Source organism: Topomyia yanbarensis, chromosome 3 (assembly GCF_030247195.1).
Source record: "Topomyia yanbarensis strain Yona2022 chromosome 3, ASM3024719v1, whole genome shotgun sequence".
NCBI classification, from domain to species: Eukaryota; Metazoa; Arthropoda; class Insecta; order Diptera; family Culicidae; genus Topomyia; species Topomyia yanbarensis.
In genome coordinates, this window is record NC_080672.1 from 363,605,427 (window position 1) to 363,622,049 (window position 16,623).

At 37.7% G+C, this 16,623-nt stretch overlaps 1 protein-coding gene across 1 annotated transcript in view; it reads right to left on the bottom strand.

Moving 5' to 3' along the window:
• Positions 1–1,715: 1,715 nt before the first annotated feature.
• The window catches only part of LOC131689570 (U-scoloptoxin(05)-Sm1a), a 30,964-nt gene continuing 16,056 nt past the window's right edge, over positions 1,716–16,623 (bottom strand). The window contains exons 2-4 of the mRNA XM_058974762.1: positions 3,840–4,001; positions 3,445–3,594; positions 1,716–2,407 (exon numbers count right to left, since the gene is read on the bottom strand). Coding sequence (XP_058830745.1) covers positions 2,184–2,407; positions 3,445–3,594; positions 3,840–4,001 — 536 coding nt within the window. The 3' untranslated portion in view covers positions 1,716–2,183. The remainder of the gene's footprint in view (positions 2,408–3,444; positions 3,595–3,839; positions 4,002–16,623) is intronic.

Genomic DNA, 16,623 nt, shown 5'->3' on the forward strand with positions numbered 1-16,623 from the left:
GACCATGACGATGGTGTTTTTGAGGGTTGAACCCATTTCAAACACCCATGCCCAACCCCATGAGCATGGGGGTATTATGGACTTTACGTTTGCTCGGGCATGTTGTTTTCAAAGGTCCTTACTATGGTATATTTATGGTGCATTATGGGGTTGATTAATTGTAGCGGACCTTAGAATGGTCTTTATATGGTCACATATAGTGTCTCAGACCATGAGCATTTGCTCGGGAAATCGACAGCTGTGACTTACCAGATTAAGTTTTTGTGAAGCAATTTTTTTTTGCTTCCTAAGGATAAGCCTCTTATGAATATTTCATAGGAAAACATAATTTCATTGTAAAAAATTAAAGAAAAATGACGGTCTGAATTACCCCTACATTGTAAAAGCAGGAAAAACGTAGAGGTTTGCAAATCATCGCCTAGTGCTGCCATTGAGTGGTGCAAATGAACCTTTTAGGGCACCAAAATGTAGTTGAGGTTTCAAACTAACAATTAGGACTTTTGACCGGTAACTTTTTTCACGTCTATCCACCTAAAAGATCGATTTGCTTAAGTAGGTCCGAATAGCCCCGGGTTCCCCTATCTAATATCTACATAAAAACTTATCCTTCGAAATTCACATAAAAATCGGCATAGCTTGTGGAGTACACTTATAAGAACCGCGTAACTCCACTTAAAAAGCTTATAGCTTGCGAAATCTGGCGGGCCGTCCTATGAAAACAACGTGTACGGTTTGCTAGCACTAAAAAAAACAAAAAGCACACTGAACCCGAACATCCGACGGCTGGCTTATGAAGCCAGTGCCGAACGCTTTGAGCTGTCAATGTGTAAGAAAAGTTGGGTACAGTCCTGTATACATTCTTCATTCTTACCTGTAATATAATTTGCTTCTGAACTCGCCAGAAATGCTTCTGGCATCATATGAAGTTGTATTTTCAATAGTTCGTCTTCACAACTCCAGGGTGTTTCTGTAGAACATTGCATGACGCCATCAAACGAGAAAATGACAGTTCAGTAAGCTCGTTTACAAGGTGTTATAATTTATAAGCGGCTCGATTCCTGGCTTATCTGACAACGCCATTTAAACAAGCTCTCCGAACTACACAAACAAGTAAGGTTAAACATTTTCGTGCACTGTTCTGTTCGAGCTATCAGTGGACGTCATTCGCCAATCACGACGATCCCTAACGATAAAGAAACTACGGATCATTGATCCCCCCCGGAAGAGGAATTGTGACATCGGTAAGAATACATCAGCATTTCAATTCAAAGCTAGAGAGAAAGGTATGAATATTTAAACAGAATATTTCACACATCCGTAGTCTCGATTTAAAAAAGATTTAGGTAGGTATGTCAAGACAACATTTTCTTACTTTCTATAGAAATATTTATGTATATGGTTTGGCAGATTTTTGAAACCGCCAATAACGATTTTGAAGCGGACATTTTAGGATTAAGCAGAAAAGTTCAAACTCAATCAATAAAACTGTAGCATTGGTCTAGATAAGGTAGAACATTTTCGTTTTTACCTGGTGTTACACCGGTACCGGTTTAGTGCAAAAAAAAGAGGCAGACTGATTACACCCAAGGTTGAATGAGTGTAACACCGACTACACCGGTGTAGTGCACTGTAAAAAACGAAAAGGACATAAACCTTCGTCAGATTTTAAGCAGCCATCGGTTTTTTGAACCAGTGCGTCTCTTCTTAAAAACGAAAATTTATTCAAGAATGTCGATATAGTAGACTGTTAATAATAATTAGTTAATGAACCTAAATGAACTAATTCACTTCATATTCACTATCGGAACTCATATGCCATGTGCTCGCATGCCGTTTTTGTGGCCAACAGTATGCCGTATGGAAATACATACTGTATACATTCTTCATTTGTGGCTGTAATATAATTTGCTTCCAAACTCACCAAAAATGCTCCTGCAATTTTTTTTTATTGTTTAGTAAATTTATTGTCATTCTAAAACTAAACTCAACACCAAACTAGAAGCTAATTTTGATTCAAATCCTTTAAAATTTTAAGGTTTACAATAGGGCGAAAGGCTAATCGGAATGTCTTTCGAGGACGGACTTCGATATTTTTCTTATTGGTAATGTTCCCTAGAAGACTACCAGTTGGACAGTTGTATGCTGGGGACTCCCAGCATAATCTTACATAAATATGGCAAAAGCTAGTGTCTCATGAACCCCGCCAGGGTAGCTAGCAGCGCCAACACACCGAATAGTGTTGGAAGTCGATATGAGGATGAAAATAATCGGGAACCGGCATTACACCCGTCCGAATTGCAGGTGAAGATGCAGGAACGGTACTCAATCTTGTCACCGGGATTGCGCACATAGTTGCAATAGTTGCCGAGGTCACGCGATGAACAGTACCGCTTAGCTCCGATGCCACCTGTTGGGATAGAGGGAGATGCGTTGAGTTATAAAAGTTCAAATACTGTACTCTCACATTTTACAAATATATTAAAAACTACACAACTACGATCTATTTTACACTATAATGCTGACGCAATTACATGAGTGAGCAGGCAGATAAAGAGATGCTTAAGAGGATCAGTCAAATATGTGCTGTGGTGGACCTATTCACAGATTACCTCACATTTGTATTTTCGTTTGCTTTGAACATTTGAAACAAACATGTTCTGTTTTAGATTGTCATTCTCATTCTACGCGGCGTGTGACGTGAATAACTAATCTCACATCACTCTACGCGATTTGTGACACCCAATTCTGAAACCACTGCAAGTGACGGGAAAATCCCACACAACGGCAATGGAGAATCTCATCTCACCCCAGATGACTCTCACAATCGGGTGACAAATGTCACGTACAGTGACGTGGATTAGTCGTCCAATGTCACACGCCACGCAGAATAAGGCCGTGTTTTACTATCTAAATAGACAATTTGAAATGATCTATGAATTGGCACAACATATGTTGCGATACACACGGCGAAGAAGCATGCAGTGAAAGTGAGGGATATTTATGGAAAAATCACAAAAACCTCTAGTTCTCTAGTGGCCAGTTTAGGTTAAATGTTGCCATGTTTTCAAGCATACATGAATGGTGTCAATGAAATTGAAAATGAATGGAAAATGATTGAGCGGCTGGGCTGGTTGGATGAATGATGTGACTAACAACTGCGGTTGGAACATAGTAGGGCATGATTTGAGATTTGTTGCTTATGCTAGTTTAAAGCAGCCTCTCGCTAATTAGCAGCTTTTGCGTTTAAACTAAAATTAAAAAAAAAACGTAGGTCTAATGATTTAAGGCAAACAATGCTAAAACTCAAACACGAAGATCGAGCGAGGAAAAGAGTCAAGACAATATTTTACACTAGATTCACAATGCAAAATTTCAGACTACAATCACAATTCACAACAAGCAACGAAACAAAAAAAACCGCTTAAGGTGTGTTACTGCGTTAACCATGCATAGCCGTCGATTTGATGCAGTACTCCGCCTCGAACACGTGATCGCACGGTTCCGGTTTGAATGGAGACGCCTCGTCCGCAACCAACATATCGGAACAGTACATCGAGTGTGCGGATGAGCATTGATAGCACAGGATCCCAAGCACTGCAAACGGAAGTTAAATACATAATGGTTTGGGTTAGTATTATGTGAGGCGTTCGGTTAATCATGCTTGTTGGTTATAATATCTGAAAAAATGTATGATAAAATGAATAATTAAATTAATCATGCTTCCACAAGGGACCCATTCCAGTGTTAATTTCTTGTCCTACACCGCTTTTTATGTGCACAATACTTAAGCTAGCGGGCGTTAGTATATTATGATCGTCCTTTTCCAACGTTAGAAATACCTTCGAAACGACCAATGTGCTTGATGCAGAATCTAGCCCCGTAAACGTTGGAGCAGTCCTGCGGTTTGATGTCTGGCTTGTCGAAGCGTTCGAACCATTCGCTGCACTGGAACGGGGTTGTTGAGTCTGTACCGTTGCATACGTAGCATTCGATTGCGCTAGCTGGAAGTGAAATGATTTAATTCGGATGGTATAAATTGAACTTATTTTATTGCTCTTTGTTAGTATAGCGTTGATATATCTTCAAATTCACATTGAATTAGATGTCTATAATCCTAAACCTAAACAAAAAAATACTCCCGTTCGGATAAAAAAGATGGGTAGGTAATGTCAGAGATATAACCGAAGTGAAGTAGAATAACTTTGACTGGTAATTCGAATGCTGTAATTTTTACTATCATTTGCATGGTTGAATTAAATTCAGCTTTCAAGTATTTCTGCATTTATATACAGCAACTCCAAGGAAAAAGCTAGACGTTTTCTCAGAATTCTGCAATATTTGGTAGAATCGTTCTTTTCCGAAAAATATTAGATACATTTTTTTTTATTTCGTCATTAGGGTGTCCCTTTCCACGTTAGATAGGTTCAAAAAATCGTGATTTTTTCAAAGTTGATTTTTTTTAAAATCATAACTTTTGAACCACTGAACCGATTTTCATTGGTTGTAGGTCAAATGAAAGGTATTTAAGTGTAGTTTCAAGAAAAAATTATTAACCTTAAAAAATATTGAGTTTTGTACGTTGAAAATACGCATTAAATGGTTATTCTTAATTTTCACTGCGAGGGTCCTTGAATACTCCATACTTTTATATTTTTATTTGAAAGATCATTCAATTCTACACAACATCTCCAAACATATTTTTGAACCAGATCTAGAGGTTTCGGAGATATAATTTTTTGAAAATAAAAAATCTATGTATACACCCCACATGCATGGAAACGATGTAACCGCATGGTAGTTCACCATACACTTCCAGCGAGTCACAGAAGCTGTGAATAAAGAAATCTATGATTTACTTACAAGCTAGGTGCAACATTCATTTCAACCTGGGGGTTGTCCATTAACCACGTAGAAAAAAAATTCGTTCAAAATATTTTTACCGGGCGTTATCTTTGGTTAGAAATTCCACTTCAATAAAAATCCAGGTGGTTTTAAAAGGGTCATCGTTACGACTGAATTTCGGATGCTTTTCTCACAGCAAAGTCGAAGCTTTCTCCGCTTGAATCTGCTCAAGCTGTAAATGTTTTTAATTTAATGTAATAATTTTCAGCTCAATATAATTTTGTCTAATTGTACTCATAATTTGGTTTCCGAATAACAACTTCGCAATCGCAACAGAATGTACCTATTGATTTATATTTATATGGAATAATATTTAAATTTATAACAAAGTATATTTATTGTTAAGTAGAAAATAATTTGCTCCCAGCTTGTCAAGAGATTGCAAAAACTGATTTTTTGGTTCACTTTCCTGTCAGTCGTTTTCGTTGCCAAAGATGGGTTGTCAGATGCGACGCAACTGGTATAACACTGCCTGTGGCTCAGTCCGATTTGCGTACGAGGGGTATTTGTCCGCAACAGTCATATTTCGGCATTATTTATTTTTGTATCAAAAATCCAGAAGAGAAATAATGAAAATATTTTTAAAACTCTATTCGTTTTATTTTTCACAAGGTACTTTATTTCTTTAGCTACAGTTTAACACATATTACTTCCGTCGAAAATGAATACCGTTTGACAATAATATAGTTTTCATTTTGAGGCTTAAAACTATGGAATGACTGTGTTCCCGAAATTTGCTTTACACGTGTATAACGATTTTTTTAAAAAAAATTTTCCATTTTATTGTATTCGGATTCTGAATAAAACTGATAGTGTATTTTTGAATCTGGCTTAAAAATAGCCCATGAATAAAGTTCTTGGGCTGTTGTTGTTATGGCCTTGCAAACTCGCTTTCGCAGCGTTTCGTTTCAATACTCCTCCCAAAGCATCACAAGGACCCTTTCCATGACAAGTTGCGAAAAAATTCCATTCGGCATCAATGCCAAAATTTTTTTGGCATGTTGCACAAATTAAATGCCGTCATTTTATTTTTGTATTGGCTTCGTGATCCATCTGAGAAAAAGTAAATCTGTTGTAAGCCTTGCAATTTATCTTTTATGAACGCTAAACAATGAGTCAAAAATAAACGAACTGCGACATGATTATGTTTAGTGAAGTAAACGCCTTTTCATTGTTAGATATTAAATAATCCCTTTTGCTGCGTCTGTGCAGTCACTATTAACATTTAATTTTATTAATTCGTAACACATTTTATCGTTTCTCATCCTATTGCCGGAGAGCTTAAACTCTTTTCAGGCACCACCATTAGTCCTTTCTCTTGCTGCAGTGCTTTTATTTTGTTGGCCATATATTGAGAAACATTGGACTCCTGCATAATTCTATATGTAGTCCAACTTTTGGGAAGTGTAGTTAAAATCCTGTATCGCTCATTGCTGTCTCTTGTTTCTTCATATTTCTCCTTAAGTAGGGTAGGGATTTCATTATCGTCCGACAAAGACAGAACTGGGTGCTTCTAACGACTCTGAAAATACATATGATAGATTATCAGAAAAAATCATACATTACCCACACGTACCTCACTTGCGATGCGTTTTTGCACATGAAATTTCGGTCCTACCACTAAACTCTCCGTCCGAGACACATGTGTTGCCAAATTCAACTGCTAGGGTTGTTCCCAAGTTTCCAGTGGGTGATTATTTTTCAAGTGGATAGTACTAACCTTTACTACTCACATTATTGAATATTCCGTTCCGTTCGTCTAGCTGCTTTATTTTAGAAATATGCCACTTCAAAGTATGGCATACACAAATAAAATAAATTATTGGCCAAATCGGATAACAAATACTATTTGGACTCACGGTAAGATAAACTCACTCCCCATTTAAAAGCTAGTAGAAGGGCATTTGGGCGTGGAATGACAGCATTAGAGAGTTCAGGCGAATGTTCTATTAAAATAATTTATTCAAACTGTAACCAACCAGGTTTCTTCACAATAACACTACAATTATCACGTATGATAATAACCAACAACAAATGTAGTACCAGAAATATCCCGTTTCACGTTTCCCAGTCTACCCTCAGTATCAAACCATCAATAGAAACTTATATCAGTATTCAACAAACCAACATAATCTCCTCCAAATCGTCAATCGCAGCCACACTACCGTTTGCTAGAAAACTAATAAAAGGGCACACTCCTTCGCAGTGCACTCTGGAGCGCGCGCCTTGGTGAATTTACTCGAAAACGTCACACAACCACCCCATCGCTTTGAAATTCGTTTATTTAGCTCCGAAAGAAAGAGCGTTCTGTTTTTTCTTTGGTCTGTGATCGTTGTATGCATAAAACTGGCGCCCCTGTACATCATTGAAATGATGCCTGGCAGCAGTCATGGAATATATTGCTTCGAGCTGACAGAAAATAGCAACTACTACGAAGTCAGAAAGCAAAGTGAAGATTTTTTTTCTTATGTGCTTTTATATGTGTGTCGCGGTTCATTGGACGGCAAAGAGGCTGTCCTAGCAACGCTCGCTGCTTGGTTGAATTGTTCGAACCAATCAGCGCTGATAATTACCGCTTTCACAAAATACATTATTTTTGTTATTTACAGTAATCGTACATTTTACGGAATCAAATACAATACACATATTTCCGATCAGATAGTTCAAAAATTATAGCGATTTCGATCAGTCAACAGAAGTTATTCGCGTTTGAATACTGGGAAAATATCTCAACAGAAACTTTGAAACGGGACCCCTATATTGAAAAGTTAGAAGTATTTTACTTCAATAAATAGGTTATGAGGTATAAAGTTGAAATCTGTCAACTGAGTTCCAGATACTTTTTTACCTGTAAACTGAACAAATTGCACACATTTTTCTCTTTGGTGGTATTCACGATCTCATATCAGACTATATTTTTACATAACCAGATGAAAAGTATTATCCAGCAGATTGAAATTTGGTTGTTATTGTTAGTAACAAAAATGTATCTATTCAGCAGATAAATCTTACGCCATAGATCTCGTACATCAATTAAAATGTATTGCTTTGGTGAATTTTGTGTCTTAGGTAAAGTTGTACTTGATAATATTTTCTATCTCAACCAAATATACGGGTCAGTCTACCCAAAGCGACCAAGAGAAGATGGAAACGTGGATTTGAAGAATTATCTTTGATCCCATACAACCCTTTGGAAGTCAGCGTGTTTTTTCTTCTAAATGCACAGTTGAGCATTTGTCTCTCTTTCGGCATTCGCTCCACAAATCCAGTCCGCCGTAACCTTTTGTATTTTATCAGATCTCCGACATAAGCATGTTTTAAACTAACTGAATTTGCGATCATAAAGCAAATACTTAAGGACATCGTACCCAGTATCAATAGCGTACAAACAGTTTTTCAGCGGTATGTATAGTTTTCGATATTCGTAATATTTTATATTTTACACCAAGCAAATATAAAATTATAAGAGATCATGAGATGGGTGATAACCGGAGTGAAGTAGAATACACTTTAGGCTGTTAAAACGAATGCTACAATTTTGACTATCTTCTGATAGGTTGTATTAAAACCTGTTATTTCGTTATTTTTAATGTAAACGCCGAAATATTGATACACGAACGACGAAATCTAAAATATTCGAACATATTTATCCTCATATGGAAAGCCTGAAAAGAGCCTTTAATGAGAGTGAAATAATTCATTTTGCAACCACAGAGTATCGGATATACATACTTGTACCGATATTTCGCTATTTCAATTAGAAATACAGAAATAACTTATTTTAGTAAAACCTTTCATAAATTAGTAAAAATTACAGCATTCGTATTAACAGCCTACTTCATTTCGGTAATGTCTGACATCTTTCGAAACTAAAACTGAAAAATTGTTCTGAAAAACCTAACAATTGACGAATTTCGCGCCAACTCGAACAAATGATGGCAGAACCCTCTTAGATTTTAATGAAACTTTCTGTACATGATAAATTTGTCACCAAAAGCCACTTTTCATACTTTGTAGTTCCAAAAATGATCTAGACTGTCTTTTGAATAGGGCAAAACTTTTTTTACCATTTTTTTTTCAAATGGCTGTAGTCTAAAAATGACAAATCCTACAAAAAATGATGTAGGAGTGATTTTCACAAAATTAGTCAAATTTTTAATAAAAATATTGAAAAAATTCTTCATTGACTCCTACACTGAAAAAAATATATTTTAAAAATTTAAAGTCGATTTACAAAAAAATCCATTTTTGATTTGGATGAAATTTTGTTTCCAGATAGATAATTATGTTCCCTACCCACCGCCAAAAATTCAAGTTGGGCACTTTCAAGGAAAAAAAAAGTTATTTAAAAAAAACTTTTCATTGTCCAAACAAATTTTTTTTCAGTGTATTTTTATCGATAGCTAAACCAATGAAAGTCATAATCATCTCAGAATCCATTTTCCCAGCTGCTAGTTGCCTGATACATGCAAAAAGTATCAATAACGAATTTGGTATATATTCATAACAAACTTGAATGCAGACTGGAAGACTAAAAGACTGGAAGATTGGAAGACTTAATGACTGCAGTTCATTTGTTCCTCTCAAAACTGATAAATTTTATGAAACAATTGACAATTTTTTCTAAAATTTATTTTATGTCTGATGGAGCAGCTGCACCATACAAAAATAAGAAAAACTTCGCAAGCTTATGTAGATTCCAGTCAAACTATGAAATAAGCGTAGAATGGAATTATTTGCAACATCCCATGGAAAAGAACCCTTTGATGCTATTGGTGGCCCTCTCAAGCGAATGGCAAAAAGAGCCAGTCTTCCTCGCGACTATGAAAATGACATAATAACTCCCCTAGAGTTATATAACTGGGCAATTTAACAAACTGATAAAAATACCACAAAATTAATTTTCTGCTACATATTCACTGAACAGTACAACAAAATGTCAGAAGAATTCGAAGAGCTGTATAATAACGCCAAAACAATGTCTGGAAATCAAACTAATAATAGAATGTTGGTGTAACGACATAAACTCTTTTCAATGGGATTCTTGATTATGGGGTTACATACCTTTTTGTGATAAAATGTCAAGAAAGTTTGAATTTACGTAAAGGAATAAAGCAATGATTTCATTACATCAAACTTATAATATTTTGGTAGTACATTTTTCAGTGAAATAAACAAGCATAAGTTTATAAAAATAAATTGATAATTGGCGGAGTTATGGCTTTTCCCCCGAAACCCTTTTTGCCTTTCTCAATAGAAAGGTATTGCAATTGCTCTGAAAACCGACTTTTTAACGGAGGCCCGGAGGGCCGAGTGACATATACCATTCGATTCAGTTCGTCGAGTTCGGCAAATGTCTGTGTGTGTGTATGTATGTGTGTGTGTATGTATGTGTGTGTGTATGTGCGTCTGTGTGTGTGTACGCGAACACAATCTCACTCACTTTTCTCAGAGATGGATGAACCGATTTTTACAAACTTAGTCCCAAATGAAAGGTGCAACGTTCCCATAGGCTGCTATTGAATTTCTAATGGATCCGACTTCCGGTTCCGGAATTACAGGGTGATGAGTACGATCACGCAGAAAACGTCGATTTTAAGAAATTCTGCAATGAATGTATAATGGTGAAAATTTTTCCAAAATGTGACCACAACGGCTTCGATTTGTAGTACTAGGTCATTAACAGCCATTCAAAGTCTCTTTGGTCACATTGGCCACCATCATCGGTTCCGGAAGCCCCGGCGGAAGTATCCAAATTCAGAGTAACAGTCACATCGGTTTCTCGGAGATGGCTAGACCGATTCGACTAAACTTGACCTCAAATGAAAGGTATTGCGTCCCCGTAAATAGCTATTAAATTTTATCCCCAACCGACTTCCGGTTCCGCAGTTACGGGTTGTGGCGTGCGATCACATAGCAAATTGTGATTCAAACCGATACCCCGATGGAAGCAAAAAAGGTAAAAATTTCGCTAAAATGTCTCTCAAATAACTTAACTTTGCAGTTCTAGGTCACCGACGGCCAAACAAACTTTCGTTGACTACATTGACCACCATAGACGGTTCCGGAAGTGCCCGGGAAAAGCGGCCATCTTTCATAACTAGCAAACTCATATCAGTTTCTCGGAAATGGTTGGGCCGATTTTCACAAACTTAGTCCCAAATGATAGCTATATTATCCCCACAGATGTCTGTAACATTTCGCACGGACCGCTTGTATAGTTCCGGAAATATAGACTGAACGGTCCGGTCACACATGAAATTCCCATATAAGCCGGAACTCAAAATTTTTTTCAAAGGGGGGACCCCATGAAATTTCAGAAATCGAATTCGTATTTTTGATGCCAAACATCTTTAAAATGCATGAAACGTCGAGATTTTATGTTATCACGAATTTTTTTTTTTTTTTTGGAAATCGACTTTTTGGGACTTTGCCGATTTTGCATCTTTTTGCCTTTCTCAATAGAAAGGTATTGCAATTGCTCTGAAAACCGACTTTTTAACGGAGGCCCGGAGGGCCGAGTGACATATACCATTCGATTCAGTTCGTCGAGTTCGGCAAATGTCTGTGTGTATGTATGTGTGTGTGTATGTATGTGTGTGTGTGTATGTGCGTCTGTGTGTGTGTGTACGCGAACACAATCTCACTCACTTTTTTTTTTTTTTCATACGTTTATTTGACACGGCATTTGCAATAGCTTTTTACGCCAGTTTCTTTTTTTACATAGCACGTTACAAAAATCCTTAAGACTAATTTTAACTATACTAGTACTTTGTCTAAAACTAACACTGAAATCACTTTATTGTTTGCTTTTTTCCTTACATTGTTGTATTTCATACTGATCTAGTATTTTCGGGTGTATTTATTTACTTTTTTTCTGTTATTGTCTAAATTTAAAAACTAAATATTCTAGGACACTTTAATTGGTGAATGATTAGCCTTGGATGAGAGTATGAGGAGATGAATTTAATTAAATTTTGACAGACGCTGTTTTTAGAAAATGATAGATAAGTTCCATGTATAGAAGATCGCGATACGCCAGGATGTCTCTAACAGGAACATGGATTGGTCTTCCTCGGACTTGTAAAGAATCTACTAATTGTGATCTGGCTTCACGATATTCAGTGCAGGACCAAACAACATGCTCAATGTCATGGTAACCTTCTCCACAAGCACAATGATTACCCTCAGCGAGCCCAATACGACGGAGATGCGCATCTAAAGTATAATGATTGGACATGAGCCTAGACATCACACGGATGAAGTCCCGACTTACATTCAATCCTTTGAACCATGCCTTCGTTGATACTTTAGGGGTAATTGAGTGTAGCCATCGTCCCATATCTCCATTGTCCCAAGATGTTTGCCAACTAGCAAGTGTCCTCTGTCGAGAAGCGCTATAAAATTCATTGTAAGCGATGGGTCTTTCATATATTTCACCATCTAGTGCACCAATCTTGGCTAAATTATCAGCTTTCTCATTGCCCGCAATAGAGCAATGGGCGGGGAGCCACACTAGGGTAAATTTATAACATTTTCTTGTCAGGTTACTCAGAGATTCTCGTATCTTCCCCAAAAAGAATGGATCGTGATTATCAATCCTCTTTGAGCGTAGAGCTGCAATTGTGCTGAGACTATCAGTGAGGATAAAGTAATGGTTCGGGGGTAAAGTATTAATTATTTGCAAACTATAGTGAACTGCTGCTAGTTCCGCTATATAAACAGAGGCGGGTTCTGCAAGTTTGAGAGAAATTGAAAAATTATTGTTGAAAATACCGAAACCAGTGGCCTCACTGATTCGTGACCCATCAGTGTAAAACATTTTAAGGCAGTCTATGTGTTGATATTTAATTGTGAATATTTTAGGGATCTCCCGCGAGCGTAGATGATCCGGAATTCCACGAATCTCTGCTTGCATGGACGTGTCGAAGAATAAAGTGGATTCAGGAATATCTAGCATATTGACGTATGTGGGAACATACTTAGCAGGCGTTATTTCTTGTGACATGTGATTGAAATACACTGTCATGAATCTGGTTTGGGGTTGAAGCTCGACAAGTCTTTCAAAATTTTCAATTACCAGTGGGTTCATAACCTCACATCGAATAAGTAAACGAGAAGAGAGATCCCAGAATCGGTCTTTTAAAGGAAGAACTCCCGCTAGTACTTCAAGACTCATCGTATGGGTCGACTGCATGCAACCTAAGGCAATTCGTAAACAGCGATACTGTATCCGTTCCAGTTTAATAATGTGAGTGTTCGCAGCTGAACGGAAACAGATGCACCCATATTCCATTACTGAAAGTATTGTTGTTTGATACAATCTTATCATGTCACTTGGATGAGAACCCCACCATGATCCAGTTATTGTTCGCAGAAAATTTATCCTTTGTTGGCATTTCGTTATTAGATACCTAATGTGGCCTCCCCATGTGCCTTTAGAATCGAACCAAATTCCAAGGTATTTAAAAGTCAGGACTTGGGCTATCGTTCTACCAACCAACTGAAGCTGAAGCTGAGCTGGATCACGCTTCCTTGAAAAAACAACCAACTCTGTTTTCTCCGTAGAGAAATCGATGCCTAACTTCAAAGCCCAACTTGATAAATTATCCAAACTATCTTGCAGTGGTTGTTGTAAATTTAAGGCTTTTGGTCCTGTAACAGAAACCACGCCATCATCTGCAAGTTGCCTTAGAGTGCATGGGCTGACAATACAATTATCAATATCATTCACGTAAAAATTGTAGAGAAGGGGGCTTAAACAAGAACCTTGTGGGAGGCCCATGTAACTTATTCTGAATGTTGCCAAATCGCCATATGAAAAATGCATGTGCTTTTCTGACAATAAGTTGTATAAATAATTATTTAATATTGGTGAAAGACCACATTGATGTAGTTTCTCTGAGAGAACATCAATGGAAACAGAGTCGAATGCTCCTTTTATGTCTAAGAACACAGACGCCATTTGTTCTTTTTTTGCGTAAGCTAGTTGGATTTCTGACGAAAGTAGCGCCAGACAATCATTCGTTCCCTTTCCCCTCCGAAAACCAAACTGGGTATCTGATAGCAAGCCGTTCGCCTCAACCCAATTGTCGAGACGTCGTAGGATAATTTTTTCCAACAATTTCCTGATGCAGGATAACATTGCAATCGGTCGATACGAGTTATGATCGGAGGCTGGTTTTCCCGGTTTTGGAATAGCGATAACTCTCACTTGTCTCCAGTCGTGCGGGACAATGTTCTGCTCAAGAAGCTTATTGAATAAATTCAACAAGCGTCTTTTTGCTAGGTCAGGCAGATTCTTCACCAAGTTGAATTTAATTCTGTCTAGTCCCGGAGCATTATTGTTGCATGAGAGGAGTGCAATTGAGAATTCCATCATTGTCAAAGGCGAATCTATGAAATCGTTACTTGTGGGAGCATCGCGAGTGATTTTTTGCGCAGGAGCAGAATCGGGACAAATTTTCTTGGCAAAATTAAATATCCAACGATTCGAAAAATCTTCGCTTTCATTAGTCACGTTTCGATTCCTCATTCTTCTGGCTGTGTTCCAAAGAGTACTCATTGATGTTTCTCTTGACAAGCCATTAACGAAGTGTCTCCAATAACTAGATTTTTTGGCACGACGTATACTGTCAAATTTGTTTTGCAAAATGAAATAATTTTCAAAGTTCTCACGTATACCCCCTTTCTGTTTCATAATTTCTTTGTAGGCAACTTGTTTAGCTTCATATGCATCAGAGCACTCTTTGTCCCACCAAGGATTAGGGCGCCGTCTATTTATTGTCATTCCAGGATTGCATTTCGTTTGGGCTTGTTCTGCTGCTTCAATAATTAAACCCGCCAGGAATTCATATTCTTCGGTAGGGGGTAGCTCTTCTGTCGAAGCAAGAGAAGTGGAAATTAATGTTTCGTATGTTTTCCAATCAATATTTCGTGTTAAGTCATAAGGAACATTGATTGAATTCGTAAGGCCTAATTCACTGTTAATTGAAACAACGATTGGCAAATGATCGCTACCGTGAGGATCAGGTACAACCTTCCACGTGCAATCTAACCGAAGTGATGTCGAGCACAGAGATAGATCTAATGCACTTGGACGTGCAGGAGGTCTGGGGATGCGTGTTGTTTCGCCAGTATTTAAAACTGTCATATTAAATTCGTCACAAACATTGTAAATCAAAGAGGATCGATTATCATTGTAGAGGGAACCCCACAATACTCCGTGCGAGTTGAAGTCTCCCAGTATCAGACGCGGAGCAGCCATGGATTCCACTACCTCAAAAATTTGACGTTGTCCAATTTGAACTTTGGGAGGTATATATATAGAAGCGATAGACATGTCTTTGCCTTTAATGTTCGTTTGGACAGCAACAGCCTCAATGCCCGCAAACAAGGGGATGTTAATTCTATAGAAAGAATAGCACTTTTTAATTCCTAGAAGCACTCCTCCATACGGGGTGTCTCGGTCTAGGCGAATAATGTTGAAATCATTTAAGTTGAAATTAATGTTTGAGGTAAGCCATGTTTCACATAGAGCAAAAGCATCGCATTTTAAATTATGCAGTAAAATTTTTAAGGAATCAATTTTAGGTATGATACTTCTGCAATTCCACTGTAAAACAGTGATGGAATCTTTCATTGGAGGAGGTGAATTACCCATTGAAAGATACAATCGCTGCAAGGATGGACCATTGAGCAATCAGCTGCTCTAAAAATGTTCTAATTGTTGGGAGGAAAGCTGAAAGTATACTCTTTAGTGGTTCAGAAATATTGAATGCTTTAAAAATCCAATCAACAATTTCAGAAAATTTCAATAATCCTACCCCCGGCTGAGGCTCAGAGGTAGTCGAAATTTTATTATTTCCAGTAATGGTGTTCTGTTTGGATTGTACGTTCCCAAAACCGGGCGGAATTGATTTCGGTTTTGAATCGGAATTTTTCGGTTTTGGGCGCAGTTTATCTATTGGTGGAGAAATTTTAAGGCCTTTTCTTGGCAGCTTGGGAAAAGAAGACTGTTTTCTTTTTCTGGAATTTCCGGGTAAAACAAATGATGTACCTTCGCACGCTCCGTCAGAGTCAGACTGTTCCGAAAATAGAGATGCGTAAGTGTTTTCTAAGAAGATGGGTTTAGGGGTAGCATTTTTCAACATTTCTGCATAGGAGCGCTTAGACCTCTCCTTCAAGGATCGTTTAATTTTATCCTCACGCAATTTATAAATGGGGCATGCAGAGAGCTCATGTGAGTTTTCTCCGCACATTAAACATTTTTCTGAATTTTCATTGCATGTATCCTCTTGATGAGAACCCCCACATTTGCCACACCGTGCCTTATTGGAACAGTAAGTGGCTGTGTGGCCAAGCTGTTTGCAATTAAGGCAATTCATTACACGAGGGATAAAAAGGCGAACAGGGAGACGAATCTTATCGATAATGACATAGTTGGGCAGTGCAGACCCAGCGAAAGTCACTCGAAATGAGTCAGACAGTCGATAAACTTTTTTATCTCCTTCGTGTGATACTGAATGCAATTGCTTGCATTCAAGTATTTTTACGTCTTTAAGTATGGTGTCTTTGAAACGACCAACCCCATGCTTAACTAAGTCATCAACAGTCAAACTCGATTCTGTGATGACCCCATCAATTTCAATTTCCTTTGAAGGAATATACGCTCTATACTCACGCGTAAAAAGCTCGCAAGAAGCAATTGCATTGGCTTGT